The following is a 19,452-nucleotide window of genomic DNA, read 5'->3' on the forward strand; positions in this document are numbered from 1 at the left end:
AAAGAAGCGTTCTAAACGCTAAGTGCTTCGATGAACGTTCGACTTTTAACAGCAGTCTAACTCGAACCGCGTTTGGGCAGAGAGCCAGCAGCTATGAACAGAAATGTTGTATTCCAACCATTACGTATAGAAACATAAAACAAGACGACGGCTACGTTAGCAATTTAGCAGACACTCTCAGACTGGTACGCGGAAACGGATGACGCCACCACGACGAAGAGGTTTGACGTCAAATATATTGTAGCGTCTTTAAAAGACTGCGTCAGAATTCCATTCAGCTCTCGATTTTTTATTCTAACAGAAAACAGCTCTGTTGGCCGTTACCAATCAAACATCGGGCAACTTGCTCCGTCATTTTCAACGGATCACTCGGTCTCTCTCTCTCTCTCTTTCTCTCTCGGTCTCTCGCACACACCTCCCGTCCAGTGAGTTGCATCGCACATTCACATTAGTCGGACACAACACAACTCAGAGAAACACAAATGTCAACACGAGAACAGACAACAAACAACCCAATTTGTTACAGTCTAGTAAATATTTGTCATATTATCAATATTTGCACCACAGAGTACTGAGTTTCGAGATCCTCACAATAATAGTTTTCAAAATTATGTTTCTTATCAATTTAGCTTTGCTAAAGGATATTTTATTGACATAATCTAACAATATACAATGAACATGTACATTTGTACAAAATGTAAAGAAAAATTGGTGGTGGGGGGCGCAAATTGTTTTCTCCTTGGTAGGGGAGGCGTGACAGAAAATACTTGAGAAGCACTGTCTTAGACACGTCATTGCTTGCAGCCACAACAATATCATCTTCTCATACCAACAGAATTACTTTTTCTATGTCAGAGAGATTTGTGTTGATACAATGGTCAACCTGACTCTGTACAAACTTGTTCTCAATCAATAAATCGTGATGCATCAAATTCCAAGTCCTACCTGTTTGGGCCCAATTTTGGACAAGTCTTGGAATTTCAACTTCTTAATAATACATATTCTTTGATTTCTCTAGTCCAGAAAAGCAGACCAGTCATCTCTGTCTAGTATAAAAATAAACCATTTGCTTTTACTTTGGAAATCAATTCTCAACATTTTTCTTTTTTTTTTTTACGTATTATGGAACAAACCAGTAACTGAATCATAGTTTGTGAAATTTCTAAACTGTAAATTTTTAATAATGTCCTGTTTTTGAATAAGGGGATGGAATTTTTTTTTCAATTCATTGATTAATCATCAAACTAATCGATTACTAAAATAATAGTACTTGATATGGATGTCATCCACCATTTGAAGACCAGATACAAAAATATATACATCTATTTTATTTATTTATTTAAATCATCTTGTCTTCCTTTTTCACAGTCCTGCTCGACTTCCTCTCCAAGTTTGGGCTACAGAAATACTATCCAAACAAACTCACTCTCCGGTCTCTATTGGAAGTCAACAAAAGCAGCATATATGAAAACGTTGCTTTATCAGTGGATGAAATACCATTTTATTTCCTGAGAAATCTGTTCAAAATCAATGCTGGCTGCAGGCAATACGCACAGATATTAAGCCATCATGAAGAACAAGAAGACAACCTTGATCTACTGGACATTTATACAGCATGTGAATCAGCTAACGCAGTTCATCCTCTTGACCTGATAGTAGGTCTATTTCTTTGTGCCGACAGCTTTTTGCAGCAGGAAATAGCCCTCAAGATGTCATTATGCCAGTTTTCAGTCCCACTGCTGTTGCCCCACTGCAACAACAATCAGTGTACTCTGTTGCTGTGGGCACTGAGAGAAATTGTTAAAGAGTGGTGTCCACATGATTTGTGTCAAGCAAGAGGATTTGTTGAAAACAACATTGTGCAAGCAAATATACCATTCTTTTCCTTCGTGAGGCTAAAAAACTGCACTTTATCTAAATCGCAATTTTTGAATCACATCCTCAGTCACGGCCAGCAGAATCACAATATGTTTTTACACAGAGATATGGAAGGAGGGGCACAGACTAGAAAAATTTCAAATGCGTTGGTGGAGATTGGCTGGTTTCTTCCTGGTGGGAGAGCAAATCTTGACATATTCCCAGAGCCAATTACATTTGCCAATTTGCGGGGAGATATTTGTAATTCACTCAAACAATTTAATTTTCTTTACAAAGTTTCCAATGCAATCTTTGTATTCTTGGACAAAATTGAAGAAAAGGAGCACAAAACTTTGACAGATCTTCAAGATGCAAAATCCAAACTCTATTTTGTTGTTAACCGCAAAGAGAGTGCCGGTGAGGATATGATGTTTGTCAAGAAAACAATGCAACAACTGGATTTATCAAATAGCAATGTTAAAATCAAAGACTCATGGGTGAATGTGGCAGAATTTTCTCAGAAACTTTGTGGAGCCATCAAGAACTCACTGTCTAACATAAGAAGCACAACAAGTATTGAAAACATGCTTGAAAAAGCTATTGAATTGGGTCTGTCTGTGGATGAAAACAAAACTCTAGAGCAGAAAAAAACTGCCGAAGAGATCCTGAAAGGCATTATTGCACAATCTATACCACACTACAAAAAACAACAACTTCCTTTGCAAGGAGAAAATTGGAAGAGGTTGTCAGAACTGGAGATGAAAGAATGCAGAATAAATGATGTTGGCACTGTTGGTAGTGAACATTATAAAGCTCAGATACAGACAGAGAAAAGAAACATTTGGGAAGAGCAAAAGAAACAGAAACGGCCGAAAGCAATGCGGGATTTTATCGACATGTTATCAGCAAGTGATAAAGAGCACAGGATTTTTTTCTTGAAGTGGATGAAGTTCAAACTTAATTACCACTCTCGTGAAAAATTGACAGCATTGCGTAACAAATTCAAAGAGGAATGCAAAAATAAGGATGCCAAACAAATAAGAGAGATTGATCAAGAATTGGTGGCCAGCTCTTTAGGAATAGAGCATTACATGAGAGAAATGGGACTTAACTACGAGGTTTCTATGCAGTCAGATGATGCCACAGAAAATTTGTTTAATTTGCCTGCTGTAGCTGCTGAACTGCTGTTGGAGGGGTATCCACTGGAGTTTTTGGATGGAGATGCGTCAAACGTCCCAGAGAAGTGGGTGACAGCTGTGCTAATGGAGCTTCACAAGAAGGTCGGTGGGAAGAGCAGGCTGCTAATAATTACTGTGTTAGGTGTTCAAAGTACTGGAAAATCGACTCTTCTCAACACCATGTTTGGTGTTCACTTTCCTGTCAGCAGCGGCAGATGTACAAGAGGGGCTTATATGCTATTCCTCAAAGTTGGAGATGATATACAAAATAAGTTGGGTTGTGACTTCATTCTCCTAACTGATACTGAAGGGCTGAAATCCCCTGAGCTTGCACAACTAGAAGATAGTAATGAGCATGACAACCAACTGGCAACCTTTGTCATTGGATTAAGTGATGTCACCATTATCAACATGGCAATGGAGAATGCAGTCGAAATGAAAGATGTCCTGCAAATTGTTGTCCATGCTTTCATGAGAATGAAACAAATTGGGAAAAAACCACTTTGTTATTTTGTGCACCAAAATGTTGCTGGAGTTTCCGCTCATACCAAAAACTTGACAGAAAGACAACATCTGTTGGACCAACTGAATGAAATGACACAAATTGCATCTGAAATGGAGAGACAGCCTTCGATTCAAGCGTTCACGGATGTGCTTGACTACGACTTAGAAAACAACAACTGGAACATCCCAGGACTTTGGCATGGAACTCCTCCAATGGCACCAGTGAACACCGGTTACAGTGAGGCTGTAGCAGAGTTTAAGAAAAATCTTCTGGAGACAGTAGGAAAGGAAAGGCGCAATGACTTCTCAAAGATCCCCGAACTTCTCCAATGGATGAGTAGTCTGTGGAGATCAGTGAAGTATGAGAACTTCATCTTTAGTTTCAGAAACACACTTGTGGCCCGTGCTTATGACAACCTGAGCAAAGAGTTTTCACAGTGGGAATGGGACATGCGAAAAGACATAATTTCCAAGCAGAGCGCAGCAGAATTCGCAATCTTAAATGCTGACAACGAGGCGGATACATGGAAAGAATTGGTCTTGTTGAAGAAATCAGAACTATCTGATGAAATTGACTCTCAAAAAGAAAAAATGAATGCAAAACTCCATGATTATTTCAAAAAGAAAGACAGACATGTAAATTTGATAGAGAAATACCAATCTGACTTCTTCAGTAGTATTACAAGTCTGTCCAAGGATATTCAACATTCAGTGAATACTAAATTGGACAGAGTACTTGAGCAAAAAATGGGTTTGAAAAAAGCAAAAGACATACAAGAGGAGTATCATGGTGCCATTGAAAAGAGAGTCATGAAACTTTTGCAGGACTTTAAAGATGTGAAACTTTCGGATGACAAACTGACAGAGGAGTTTGACAAAATGTGGGCCAACACAACTGCCAATGTCCCTCGACTGAAACCAGAAAATATACATGCAAAAATTATCTTGCAACTGAAGAAAAATTTCTCAAATAGAAATGTGAATCAGAGCCTCGGACATCTTGAAAACCTAGAGGGTTATGGAATGGGCCCATTTCAGATGAAAGCTTGTCACATAAACTGGAACTGGAAATGTCCTAGAACCTATAAGACGAAATTGGAAAATATCTTCACCCCAACAAAAGATTTCCAATTGTTTATAATGAATATCATTGAGACATCAACCCAGTTTATTGGTGATAAAACTACGTCCAATGATGATTACCATGACACTTTCTCAAGGGATTTGCTGCAGAGGGTTGATGAATTGCTTAATCAAGGTTACAAATGTCACCAAACCAGCACCGAGTTTGAGATTGACCTCAAACTTCATATTTGTGGCATTGCTGCAAAAGAATTCCTCAAAATGCACCAAAGATTCAATTCAAATAACGACCCCCGAACGCAGCTGGAAAAGTACAAATGTCAATACTTGTCAGACTTTATGGATTTATTCCAAAAAACTGATCATTCCCAACGCAAAGCAAATGATTTTGTCCAGCAGTGTATCAAGCCGGCCATTGAGGATCGCATCAACAGAGATTTGGGAATTGATATTGTCGAGGAAATATTGAAAAGCAGTTATTCACTGATGTACAGTTCACGCTCATGTTTCCAATATTACATTCAGGAAGAGTTACTGCAGAAAGATGATTTTGAGAGTTTTGTCAGGTACATTTCTTTCTATGAATTATACGTTAAGGATAAGATACTCGATCACATCCAACAACAGATGGGTGAGGACCAGACACTGTACAAATTAAAGAAGAAGATGTTGGAGGATTTAGTTTGCGAAGTATTAAATGCAATGACACAGGCCTTGAATATGCTGTCAGATGATGACACAAACCAAGTTCAGAATCTTGTCAACGAGATGCGCAAACTTCTGGTGGAAAAAATGGCAATATCAGAGGAGGCACAAAAGCGCAGTCTGTTTCAGATCCAAAGCACGTGCGATTCATTTACAAAGTGCTTCATTACAGCCTTGAATACATTAAAGGAAGCACTCCTTGTTGAATTTTCCAACACTAATGACATATTCGAAACGCTAAATGAACTTGCAATAAAACCACAGAATGAGCTATTCAAGAGAAAAATCGGATGTGGACAGCAGTGTCCATTTTGTAAAATTCCCTGCGAAGCCGGTGGGAAAGAACACAAGAAACATCATGCGGCTGTGCATCGACCACAGGGCCTTGGAAGATACAGATACGAAAGCACTCAATGCCTAGTTGAATCTCTGTGTACAACCGATGTGCAGAGTAACACGAGATTTAAAAGCAAAGATACACATGATAAGTATGTTCCATACAAAGACTACCATACCATCTATCCTGACTGGCACATTACCGCAGACCCCACAATGGAAGCGTCCGATTACTGGAAGTATGTACTGGTACGCTACAATCACCAATTTGCTGAAAGGTATGGCGCCAAGCCAGCAAACGTTCCAAGCATTTGGAAGGAAATCACATCGGAAAAAGCGCTAAAGGGTTTAAAGGATAATTTCCGCATGTATGAAAGTAATCGTGAGTCTCCAGGAGAGTGAGATAAAAAGGCTCTTTGAAAATAAATACGCTGTCTGGATGAAATTTAAATGTGAGAGACTTTTTCATCATGGAATGTGCGTATTAACAGAAATCATTGTTATTCAGCCCAACCATGACAGCAACAGTAATTAAATCCATCTTCTAAGTGATTGTCAAATTCACATAAATGACCTACATCCTCATTTATGGCTCATCCTTAGTCTGTAGTAAACTTACAAAGTGGTACCTTGACTCTCATCCATTCGCAAACACGCTTGTCATCACTCTTATCTCAAATTAAGTTTCACTATTGAAATGAATAGCAAGTTCCAGCCCCCCAAAATGTTTAATAGAAGAATAACACTTTCAATTATTGTATTGTATAAAACCATACATTAATTGAATAATTGTATAGAATGTAAAGATTCACAAAGCATCAGTCAAATCATCATCAGGCCTCAGTCAAATGTCATTTGTGCTGCTCTTTCTAGTCTGTGTGCCTTGGCCAACAGGGGTGCATATACATCCATATAATATGCAGAGATGTTGTGAGAAAACACAAAGGATGTGGATGTGACAATAATTCTTTGCTGTATTTTTTTTCACAGACCACAAATTACATACTGATTTTGTTTATATATATATATATATATATATATATATAAATAATATGAATGTTTCAGTGACATGCTCTGTAAAACTGTTTAAAATCTTCTAATTCTCCAACATCTATAACCTATGTATGAAGTTTCACATTATTTAGAAAATGTGGTTTGGTTTAATCCACAATATGTAATTCTCTTTTTTTGTTTTTTTTTTAAAGTAAACCCAAGGTGGCAGAGGCAATAAACAGACTGAAGCAAGCATGCTTTGTATCTTTTTTTGAAGAACTGTTGCTGTATTTGCTCACACTCACACACACACACACACACATACGCGACCACGCACGCAAAATATAATTGCCACCGTAAAATAAGTTACTTGTACTTTCTGCAATGTCAAATTGTTATTAGCAAGTTTAATGAGCGACTCCTTCAGTAAGGACTGGCAAACGTAGCTACGATGACGCCAGCGCACAACACGCACACACACATTATCAGAGATGGACACTTTGCTCCTCCCAGAAAAACATCTCTTCTTCTCTTTCTCTTTTTACACTCTACCACCCCTAACTAATGGAGGTCGCAAGCATGTCGGTAGACACAACAGACGTTTCGTTCTGTTCTGTCTAATAACTATACAGAATGGACCTTTTAGAGCGCTTACATTTGCTCACCTATTCTTTATTTCAATAGCTCTCATACACACTACAACTGCAACAGTACAAGAACAACTCAACAGTCCCGCTGGGAACACATAACTACAAACCAACAATCCTGTTGTTACAGACAAATTCTCTATTTTTCAGTAACATAGTGGTCACTCCCTTCTGCACGGGCTGTTCAATCTGGGTGTTTTAAAAACAAAAATATATACATATCTTCATTGTAGATGTCCAAAGAGTTTTTGGCTCCCATGAAAATGGGTCAAATGTCTCTTCAGTTGCTAATAATAATGTAATACATGGGTTGCCATTCGGTTGATCGCGAGAGAGTGTGGGTAGATCGCATGACATTAAAAGGGACAGGATGAATGACAGGCTACCATCAATCGGCACTATGATGTTTGTCTTTTACAGAGTAGCCAATCTGAAGTGTGAACTTTAGACGCATGCGTGTCAAACTGCGGTAACTTGGCAGTTATCTTGTTGCATAGCTAGCCTCCAATTTATTTAACCTAAATTCAACAAATGGTAGAAAAATTAATGCCATAGCTGGATCGAGTAAGAAGCCGAAAACTAACCACTTCCAAACCGAATAGGAGGAGGATTTCTTTTTCACTATGTCATATTTGAAGTGCGTTTGTCTCATCTGTCAGTGTGCCATCGCTACTCCGAAGAAAACAAATGTGGAGTGTTCATAAAAACTATTGACTGTCCTCCAAAAAGCGAACTGAGGAGAAAGGTGAAGGAACTCAAATCCTAGTTGTCCAGACAGCAGTCTATTTCTCACATCTGACCACAAAAGCAAAGGCAGGCACCGTTTTGGGTGAGTCACTTAATTATTACGCACAAGAAGTCTTTCCAATTGGAGGCATGCTTGAACCTGATTATCAGCAGCTACTGTACGTTGACTTGGCTTATGCCATTCTGTGCAAGACATCAGAGTAAGGTAAGGGCAAACAATTTACAGAGTTGTATTATGTGCAATATGGGTTAATGCAGCTATGCAAGACAAACCAATATGTTATTGAAGATGAAATTAAAAATTAAATAATAAAATTACTTAATTTATCCTAAAAAAGAAAAAAGTAAGAGGAAAGAAAGACTATGCATTATTAAATAGTAAAAATAATAACAAATAATGATAATATAGAAGAACTACATTTATGATTTGCATTTTTATTGTAGGTAGATCATTTTGACTTGGTCATCGTATAAGTAACTCGCAAGCTGAAAAGGTGTGGGCACCCCTGATGTAATACATCCCTCCTCACTTGCCGTACTGTGACATATCATTACAGGTTGAAAGGCTTAATGTAGGAAACTAAACATCTCTTAATGTGCAAAAACTCTGACCAAATAGTCACCAAAATAGATGTTGACGTCTCGAGTTGTCCTTACACCAACTTCTGAAAATATTTGAACGATTGCCCAATTACTGTTTTATAGATTTTAGGGCATTTTCCTTTTCATAGAGGCGCCCACTACAAAGCTGATGAAGTGCATAAAATCCCAAATATTTTGCAATATTGTTAGAGGTTGATACAGCCATTAGTCGAGATGTCCGTATACATTTTGGGGATGAGTTATTGCAGTTTTGTGACATAATATGCGACGAAAGTGTTTTTTTTTTCTTTAGAAGACGTGCCAGTCAGTGTCCTCGACTCTCGTTATTTACAAAAATATCTCTTTTTTTTTCCTGACAGGTATTGCCATTGACATTACACTTTCAAAATGTGGAGGATTCTCACAAACACTGACGTATCCGTCGCGTATATGTCTGTATATCGAACATTATTTTCAGTGAGGTCGTGATTGGCTGTTGCAGATTAGACGAAACATCAACCAAACAAAAATGACATCATTGTGTTTCTATATTTTTAATGTCAACTCAACATTGGCATTTCACAATACAAAAGTAGCTCTCCATCCATTGTCCGAGCTACTTCTCCTCACAAGGGTCGCGGGCGTCTTGGAGCCTATCCCTGCTGTCTTTGGGCAGTAGGTGGGGTACACCCTGAACTGGTTCCCAGCCAATCGCAGGGCACACAAAGACGAACAACCATCCGCACTCACACTCATAACTAGGGGCAATTTAGAGTGTTCAATCAACCTGCCATACATGTTTTGGGGATGTGGGAGAAAACCGGAGTACCTGGAGGAAACCCATGCAGACATGGGGAGATCGTGCAAATTCCACACAGGCCGGAGCCGAATCCTGCACCTGTGTGAGGCAAACCAGTCGCCCACTAAGATGCTCAAGCTAATTAATTATAAGTTTATTTTTAAAAATATGAACTGATTCTTGAGGCATGTGCCTCAGGCATATTGGTGGGAAGGCCTGGCTCCCTAAGACTCAGCGGGTCGTTATATTTCACATTCGTTCTGAAGTATTTTTTTGACGGATTACACATGCAAGGCAGGCTGGGCCTGTTTCTGTCAGTGAGAATTATTGGGACGGGTTAAGTTTACGTCCTTGCTTAGTCCGTCCTTTTTAAAAAACCTATGGTCTTCCGGCCTCCCAAAAAAAATGGACGTCCGTCCGGGACGGACAGTCCCAACCCTGGGACAGAATTCCAATCTCTGCACATTACATTTCCATAGTCATTCATTCATTTCCCCCTCATCTTAATCTAATCACCTTAATCACCGAGCACCACATCAATCCCACTTTATTTACAGTTCCAGTAGAGCGACCGAGGGTGCACACTTTAGTGTTTTACTGTGTTTTGAAGTATATATTGACGAACAAACATCCTCACATTCACCACTTACGAGATGTTGCATGCTTCACACGACGCTCCTTCTAAGAAGTCCAAACATGGGCGAAGCTTACAAGCTGCTTAAATGATGCTTCCCCCCCCCACGCATTTCAGCGGTCGAGTGTCTGAAGGGTTTCATTTTATCTTTTTTTTTTACTTGATAGTAGACGAGTGACCATATTCATATGAATTTTTATTAGGAACTAGTGATAGTGTAATGAGTGAACGGAGGTCATGTAACAATTCAAGATGGATGGGCATGTCAAGTGTGTGTAAGTGTAGGTGTGCGTGTGTGTGTGAACATGAACTTCTTCCCCAGGTGTCTATAATTGCGGCCTGACAAACACTTGGCCAGCCCGATTGGCCAAGAAGTTGTGGGCATTGGATACAAATATGATGCTGCCTGAGGACAAGACTGGTCCGCATTCTTGCCCCAACACTGCACAGAAGGGAGACGCTACATCTGACCAGACAAGGGTCATGTCACAAAGGTTGCACGCGGACTAGGGCGTTTATTATGCTATAAGAGCCACTAATAACTCATTCCCACTAGTCTACAGCTAGGGATGGGCAAATGGAGCTTTTACCAACCACTGAAACATTTGAAGCAATAGGTTCAAAATGGTTTGAAGCTTCAAAGCTTCAGAGATATTGACATCTGCTGGCAAAAAACTAGAACCACAGTCAAGTACAATAGATATACCTTGTGTCATGTCGAGCTAAGAAATGTTGGGAATGTCATTTCATTCATTTTTGCCACAGTCGTTGGATTTAGACTCACTACTGAGGAGGGTAGGTTTGCAGAATTTTTGTTATAAGGTTATGTTTTTTAGGTAGTTTTAACCCACTGGGATTTTAAAAGAGGTCCACAGCTCATGGGACTGGGAAATTGGTTCCTCCCCTGGCTAGTTGAGAATTACGCTAGGGTGTTTTTTTTTTTTTTGTTGTTTTTTTTTTTTTTTAATCTGCCACATGCCGCTGAGTGCAGTGTCTATTTTGTCTGTGAGTTTGGTGTGCGTATAGTCTTGTCTGTCCCGAGTGCAGTGTCCGTAGGCGAGTACTGTGTGGCCTTTCCTTCAGGGGAAGACCGAACCTCACTCCATCCGTAGGCCATGCCAACCTCCAACCTACCTGACCTCCCCTCCTTCCTTATTTTTTTTTTTCTTTTTTAGTCATTGCAGTTTCAGACCAAGCCCCATTTTTTTATAGTTTGTCCATGCATCCTGTTCAATAAAGATTGTTTACCTCCAAACTCCATTGTCATTGTGCTGTGTCTCAAGGTTAACACACCTATTCCTGGCTTTTTACAAAAGCCCTATTACCGGCCGGGCCGATATTTAGCACACTTTTTTTTTATTAATCCAACGGCCCATCAACAATCCATTGAAAACTGTCTTATTTTGCCTTTGATGCACCCGAGCGTGTCCGTCAGTAATGGGTCCTCACTCCAGCATTGTCCCACCCAAAGCAGCATATGATTGGTTAGCAGTGCAGAGCCACAACCATTCAGGAGTGGAAGCCATAAATGGATTCAACCACAATGAAGCGATGCATGCTTCAATGGTAAATTAGAATTAGTCTCTACCAAAGTTTTAATCACCATTGAACGTTTAATTGCCTTGTGTATTCAAAGTGATATATAAATAAAGGTGTATTGCCTTGCCTTGAAACAAGGTTGCTGATCATATTGACAAAGAAAACCCCCGCTTTCCTCCCAGATTTACCTGCGCTAGTAGACATTGGAAAGCTCGCAAACTAACACCCAACAAGTTGCTAATTCGCTTCAACCATTTTGGGGGTGAATTTTAGCCTGTATCTCACTGTGCGGTAAAGGTCGTGACGATACTTGCCAACAGTTTTAATGTTGCTAGGAAGTTTTGAACAAGTTCCCAAAACCTGTAAATCTGTCCTTCTAAACTGATATCTTCCCATTGAAAATGAAAACAGCAAAAGTTATTCCGATATATAAAAGTGGAGATAAACATCTACTCACAAACTACAGACCAATATCACTGCTCCCACAGTTCTCAAAAATTCTAGAAAAACTTTTCTCAAGCAGACTCGACAAGTTTTTCGAAAAGCATAATCTTTTAAGTGAGAATCAATATGGACTCAGAGAAAAAAGATCCAACCCTATGATAGTAATGTAGAGACACAATGATGGGACAGTTGAACAAAGGGTTTTGTGAATTTCAATTCTAATACAACAGTCCTTATGATACTAACTGTGCGTACTTACTTGCATTGGGATGCAAGTGGATTTAAATAAACTTCAGCTGCTCGCATCTCTTCTGTGGCGGCGTCATGCATGGATGTTTTTTTTTTTTGGTAGGGAGTGTGGGGGAACGGGGTCAGCGGCCGGCAATTTTTATGAATAAGACTGGAGGGTCAAAGCCGAAACCGTACCCGGGGACTGATTAGCATAGTGCGCAGGTCTGATCGACAGATAGATCAAGTGTTACGATGAAGTGAGCAAAAAGATCAATGTCGAGTACAGCTTTTGTTACCATGACAACCGAGTGCCGAGTTAGGGTGTCGCCACGAAGCGAGCAAAAAAGCTGATTACAAAAAGAAAAGGTTTGGATATAAAGAATAAATCACGTTTACTCATGGAGGCGGCACTTCATCACCAAGCTGCCCAATAAGTGGTTGTCAATGACGAATAACCGAATACAATAAATTTGTTGAAAAAGCAACACTTCCAGTATAAGTTACTTTCTTCTCTTTACAAAAACAGACAACAGTACATCAACTGTTCAGCATACTGACTCACTCCTCCTCATGATGTTTGTGGTATGTGTGTGCTTATCTCTGTTTACCACTGTAATTGTGTGGTACTGAGATAACAGCTGTCAGTCCTGACCACACCGACACACACCAAAAAAGAGAAAACCGAAAAAATGCTTTCATTGACAACTGTTCATGCATGAAGTTTCATAGTCTAGTCTATACAAAGACCAGACAATTTTGACTGAAAAAGCAAAGCTTTTAACAGAGAATGCACTAAGGTTCCTCCCACAAATGACATCATTTTTCTCACAAAACAGCTAGCAGGTCCACATTCCTGCACTTCATTTCTCTTCCTAAGCTGCAGTGAAGCTGGAGATGAATATGTGAGGCCTACTTGGTTCATTAACAAACCAACCTAAGCACATAACTGCCTGCACAAGATTGAGAGTATCAATGATCAAGAGGCCTCAACTAAGAGGTAAGTGTACACTGTATTAGCAGGATGCATTGTTATTAAACATCATGTTTGGTATCTGCAAACCTTTTTCTTTATGCTGCAAAAATACTGTAAATGCGCCCAACCCACCAACAGCAGTCCCAACCTTGGTTAGAAGAATCTAAAACAGTCAGCTTGTGTGGAGTCAGAGGGGAACACTTAAGTTATGCAATCATTAAATGGTAATTTTAGAACTCGAACTTAAAGTAACAAGCATTGATCGGAGGAAGAATTGTTTAATCTCATGACAAAATAGAATGAATTAAATTTGTTGTTGAAAGTAGATTCATCACTATTGCATATATACTTTGAGAGAACTTAAATGAGAAGTAGTGTATTTCTTTCTGGAATTTTCTGATGTGCCTCAGGATGTTTTGAATATGAATACTGTAAACGAAGTGGAAGTATATGTGTGCAGTCTGAGTCAATCAGGAATGTCAGCGTGTTCTGCTACATTCCGGCTTCCTACAAACATGTACACAGACACAAAGCCCCCCCCCCCCCCCACACAAACATGTACACAGACACAAAGCCCCCCCCCCCACACACACACTTCATACAGCATCTGTTCTCATGTATGAAAGATAAACTTGCTTGGGGAGAACTTATATTCATTTTTTTATTTATTTAAACAAAGAACTTTCATATGTGTTTTGGTAATACTTTGTCAAGCGTCATCAAGGATAATGTGCTATACTTCAAAGCATTCAACCAGCAGCAATACAAAATCAAAATTATAAAGGGACGGTGTTATAGGTTTTTATGTCTTTATGTAGAGATTTCACATTACATGTAACTGGCTTTTGCTGACTGGTGCACACTGGTGGTGTAATGGTTCACTTATGCCCCTACTCAATGATTGTGCAAATGTGTGTATGTGTGTGCGCGTGCGTGTGCGTGCATAGGTGTACGTGTGTGTGCGTGTGTGGAAGTGGTTGATTATATGGAAATTGTGAAGGGATGTGAAGTGGAAGGTTGTATTTTACTGTAGTCCTGTTTAAGCCACTGACCCCGACTGTCGGTCTGACCTCATAGCTTCCGGTGGAGCTGTGTGTCAGCGATGGAGATGAAGGTGTGGGTGGAGGGTGTGGTCCGAGTGGTGTGTGGCATATCCCAGGCTACTTCCAGTCAGGATGTTGTGATTTCTCTTGCACAAGCAATAGGTAAGCAGTTTTGTCACACTTTCCGCATTAAATTGAAACAAAAATTTGAGTCCAAATTGATTTCCTAAAGAAATACTCCCCCCAAACACTTCTGTGGGCTGTCACCTTAATGGGTTTGGGGTGGTTTGTGTGTCCCAATGTTCCTAGGAGCTAAGTTGTCTGGGGCTTTATGCCCCTGTTAGGGCCATCCATGGCAAACAGGTCCTAGGTGAGGAACCAAACAAAGCAAAAAACATTTAGTTTTCCCTTCCCTGGACGCGGGTCATCGGAGCTAGACTTGGATGTGGGGCTCGTTGGCAAGTGCCTGGCAGTCGGGCCTGCAAGAGGCAATGAGGGTCCCCCTCCCCATGGGCTCCCCATCTGTGAGCCCGGTGTCAGATTCCGCTTACCCGGGGGGGACCAATCGGAATTGTGGGTCCCAGGCCGGCTCTCCGTCCAACGGGTCCGAGGGCGATGGAAGGGGGAGAAGGGCGGAGGGGAAAAGGATGAGTTTGTTTTAGAGTCCCTTTTCACCGCACCCCTCTCCGCAGCGCGCCCTTTTATTTTTTTTAAGCCGGCGTTGAGGCGAACTCGCCTAGGTTCGCTAACTGCCCTGTATCATTTTTTATATCTACGTACGTAGATGTACAATTTTACCTTTTACCGAGCCAATCCGGTCCTCCGTCGCTTGCGGGGCCACCGATGAGTAACCAAACAGAATCGGGAGCTCCGCGATCCGACCACTCCGTTTTTACGGCAGCTTCGCTTCTGTGAATCTTGTTGCATTTGTTATTGACTTAGTGGATTTTCACTGTCCTTGTTAGGACCGCGCGGATTTGTTTTTTATGTCTTTTTAAAGCTGGAGTAAACTTTTTGTTGTTGGTTTATTTTTAGGTTGTTGCTACAAAAGGGCCCCTCCGACGGGGAGGGGGTCGAGTGGTGCGAATGAATCAAATCATAAGGATGACAAAGATAGGTTAGAATCGAAAATCTTACAAGATTTAATTAGGAACACAAGGGATCGTGTGACATACATCCAGTAAGTATTTTAACATTCGAACCCGCCAGTCGCGGGATACAGAAAGGACAAACCCGACAATATCACAGAGCCTCCGCGGTCGCAATCGCTAATAAGCAACAAAAAGAAAGAAAAGAGCAAAAGGGGTTCAAAGCGAATAAAAGAGTTTCAAATCATCATACCTCAAATTGAATTTCATTAGCGAGCCTCCTGAGAGTGATCAGGGTTTGAATTTGCGATAAGCTGAAATAGGGGGGGAAAACCCAGAAATAACTTTGGACAAATTGACTAGGCTCTCTCTATTTTCTAAACGCGCATCTCTTTATGCTATTTCTTAGTTCAGTTACCTTATCGTGGTTAAGCCTTTTAGCGGTGTCCAATCGATAGAGGAAAGGTAAAACCCATCCCGCCGAGGGACCAGAGTCCGGGGCGAGAGAGGGGGAAAAAAGCACAAGTCCCGAAAAAGGGAAAAAAATGCAAAAATTAGAATCATGTCAAAGTGTCCCCATGAAATGCGAAAAGAGAGCCCTTTGTGCCTCTCGGGCGAGGCTTATATAGCCCTGCTTTGCCTCAAAGTTTCCATTACTCATAGTCACGAGTGGAAAGTCCCACTGACTCATAGCTAGTTAAGTGTTTTTCCATTCCCTTACCACTAACCAGGGCGTTGACTTGTTTTTCTTTGATCCTCTCAACTCACTAGTTAAACATAACCAATGTAATACAATGCAGCTCAATACATTGGAAACATAATATACATGTTACATTCTCTCTTTGCAATCAACAGGTTATTAAACTTTGTTCATTTCTTCTTCATCATGTGTCATCATCAGAGAGTAATAATGTACACAGGTTATGTTCATACACAAAGCAGTTTCAAAGTAAAGCCATTTTGTACATTATGGCTAAATATGTAACTTGATTCTTCTTTCAAAGGTTGCATGTTGTTTGTACAATACATTGTAAAAGCAATAATCATTCCAACATTAGAACAACTAGTCATCTTGACTAACTGTCTAACTATGCAGCAAGCCATCCTGACCAACTAGGGGTTTTCCCCTGTGAGTCATTCTGACTAGCTGTCCAAGTTAACTAGGGGTTTTCCCCCAATCCATTCGTGTTATGTGATTCATCGTGAGTCATGTGTTGAACATAGCAAAAGCATTGTGAGGCATTGACTTTGGTATGTGTATGTTTTAACTACTTTTATCAATAACAATTACATTGGATAACAGTGACTTTGGTATATGCATGTTTTAACCATTTTTTTAATTAATAATAAGACCCCGTCTGAGCTGGAATGGCTGGACTAGGCTGAGTCGGCGTGCCGTCGATACTGTCGACATCTAGTGTCTATTTTCTAGAGAATTGTTTGTCAAGGCTAAATTTGGTGAAATTTCTACTAGGTCTTAGCCCAATTCTTATTATGCTACCTCCTACATGTTCCATCACTTTGCCTGACGAGGCGCGTCACTCGACAGCGGCCATAGGATTAAATGTCACCTCTTTGCCAGGGAAGGAGCACAAGCTGGTGTGTGAGGCAGGGTAGTTTGGACATGACATAGTCGGACTTCCCACCACATGCAGCCTGGGCTCTGGTACCAGGGGTTGGACTTTCTTCCACTCTGAAGTAGCCTCTGGTGAGAGGCACAAAGCAGGCATGGGTATACTTATTGCCCCCGGCTCGGTGCTTGTCTGGTGTACAAGACGGTAGTCTCCTCTGGACATGCGGGAAAGACTACCGTATGTCTCCCGGCTAACCTGGGATATGCCTTGGGATCTGCGTTGAAGTGCTAGAAGTGGCTGGGTAGAGGGAAGTGTTGGCTTCCCTGCTAAACCTGCTGCTTCTACGACCCGATCATGGATAAGCAGAAGAGAATGGATGGTTGCATATCCAAACAATCATTAGCAGGAACCAGGTCCTTACTACAACATGTGAAAAGGTCTGGCTGTTAAGTGCAAACTGTCCAATGTATTTAATATGCTTAAATACAAACCAATTAGACACAAATTTAGTATACCAAATCAATACTATGTCGATGTTATACAGATTTCTCAGTTGTGGTCCAGTAGAGTGTTTGAGAGTATTTTATTGGATTACTGTTCTCATTTTACAGTGTTACTTTAATTTCTTGTGTACGACAGATTTTTAAAATATATATTATATATATATTTTGACATTTCTCTTACTGTACTAATATATTTATGGGAATTTGTTTTGAAACATGAATGCATTGGAGATCAATCAGTCTCCCCAATTGTATTGTGTTTGATCTTGATGGTTGTTTGAGTGTATCATTCGCTATGCATTAAAGATGATTGCATAAGTTTCTTTATAAATGGGCTACAATATGTTTCAATGATGAAACGATTTTAAAATGTAACAATACGATTTAGCATGATTCAGTTGGATTCAGATTTGATATGACTGTAGTTTTTATCATTTTTATTAATTTTGAGCAACATCTCCAAAGGCTCGTTCATGAAATTCAAAGAAACAACATTTCAGCAACGTCAAACCAATTTATATTGATTCATATCTGGTGTACATCTCTCATAAAAGATGATTTGGGGCATATCTTTATACATGAGGTGGGATTCGATTCAAGGATTTTGAAATGTAACAAAAAACAATTTATTTTATTTTTTTAAACACCCTTATTTATGCATTTATGTATACATTTGTGCCTTACATTAACCTGATATCTATTCCACAGGTCAAACAGGTCGTTATATTCTCATCTTGAAATTACGGAGCACAGAGAGACTGCTTGGTGCTGATGAATGTCCGCTCCAGCATCTGAATAAACTTGGACAGTTGGCTGCTGAGGTCCAGTTCATTCTGCGACGGACTGGTCCCAGCCTCAGTGATGGGCAAGTGAAAACATCCAGAGTACTTCACCCTGCTCTGCTCCAACCACTAGAATCAGAATCCCCGCAACACAGGGAGCCAGAGAAGACTCAAACTTTCAATCTTGGTGCACCAACAATAACCAGAAGGACAAAATCAAACCAGCCTCTGGACTATCCCAGAGCCTCACATGAACTGAACGCTTCCTCTGTGAATGTTCTTGATCCTCACTACTCACCAAAGGTAAATGGCAATTCCTTTGCCTCCAAGGGGGAGTTATTTAGACAGATTCTGCAGCAAAAGAGGATGCTGAAAGATTTACAGCTTCATCTTAAACATCTGGAGAATGAGACAAACTGGTGGGAACATGAAACAGCATCTGCTACAATTCCTGAAAGGAACTTCGAGTCTGCAGAAGAACTGGACAAACTTGAACAATGGTTCGAATATAATGAGGCCGGGCTGATGCAGAGTCAGCTATGGACAGAAAGGTTGCAGGAACAAATAGACAGAGAACAAGGTAGGATACTAATATTTGTATTGCAAAAATCTATATCCTTTTGGACCATCTTAAAATAAAATACTGTCTTCATTTATTCATCACAACAGAATTGCAGTGTGGTCTACACCAGATACAGACATTAGCGCTTGATCATAATTATCGTATCGAAGAACTTCTGGACCTTTCTTCACATCTAGAGCACAACATACAACTTGAAACCTCTCAGGAGGACGCTCAGCATTCCCAAGGGGTCTTGAGGACCCTGCAATGGGAGCTCAGCCATTGCATGCAGCAGAACGAAGAACTGGATGATACATTGTCAAGGGCTTTGGAAGCGCTGCAAACTACTGAGGACAGGCTTAGGGTATGTATTTTCATGCAGCAAGATTTGTAATTTTTTTGCTCATGTGATCTCTATCATCCTTTAGGGTAAACGGGAGACAATTGAAGAGCTGAAAAAGGAGCTGAGACAATGTAACCTGCAGCATTTCATCCAGAAGACCAGTGGCGTTCCACTTGTAGACCAGAGAAACTATTTGCCTGGCCGTGAAGCTTTCCTCAGCAATGCTGGCATTGTGGAATGGGACAAGCCTGCCGAAGCTATTTACAGTGAATGAAATGTTTTGGTGGTCAACAATTATACATGTG

The 19,452-nt window shown here is 40.3% G+C and overlaps 2 protein-coding genes across 4 annotated transcripts in view; both read left to right on the plus strand.

The window, feature by feature from the left end:
* The window catches only part of LOC148336026 (up-regulator of cell proliferation-like), a 47,159-nt gene extending 40,366 nt beyond the window's left edge, over positions 1 to 6,793 (plus strand). For both annotated transcript variants that reach the window (XM_088296999.1, XM_088297000.1), the window contains one exon: positions 1,369 to 6,793. In XM_088296999.1, coding sequence (XP_088153125.1) covers positions 1,369 to 6,065 — 4,697 coding nt within the window. In that variant the 3' untranslated portion in view covers positions 6,066 to 6,793. The remainder of the gene's footprint in view (positions 1 to 1,368) is intronic.
* The window catches only part of LOC148336025 (ras association domain-containing protein 8-like), a 60,037-nt gene that overhangs the window by 40,372 nt on the left and 213 nt on the right, over positions 1 to 19,452 (plus strand). The window contains exons 4-8 of one of the 2 annotated variants that reach the window (XM_088297001.1): positions 13,116 to 13,276; positions 14,330 to 14,457; positions 18,169 to 18,822; positions 18,912 to 19,168; positions 19,233 to 19,413. In XM_088297001.1, coding sequence (XP_088153127.1) covers positions 14,355 to 14,457; positions 18,169 to 18,822; positions 18,912 to 19,168; positions 19,233 to 19,413 — 1,195 coding nt within the window. In that variant the 5' untranslated portion in view covers positions 13,116 to 13,276; positions 14,330 to 14,354. Of the gene's footprint in view, positions 1 to 13,115; positions 13,277 to 14,203; positions 14,458 to 18,168; positions 18,823 to 18,911; positions 19,169 to 19,232; positions 19,414 to 19,452 lie in introns of those variants that run through there. The other variant, XM_088297002.1, reaches the window with a different exon arrangement.

Source organism: Idiotropiscis lumnitzeri, chromosome 5 (assembly GCF_059441095.1).
Source record: "Idiotropiscis lumnitzeri isolate Australia: NSW breed Sydney's pygmy pipehorse chromosome 5, RoL_Ilum_1.0, whole genome shotgun sequence".
Taxonomy (NCBI): domain Eukaryota; kingdom Metazoa; phylum Chordata; class Actinopteri; order Syngnathiformes; family Syngnathidae; genus Idiotropiscis; species Idiotropiscis lumnitzeri.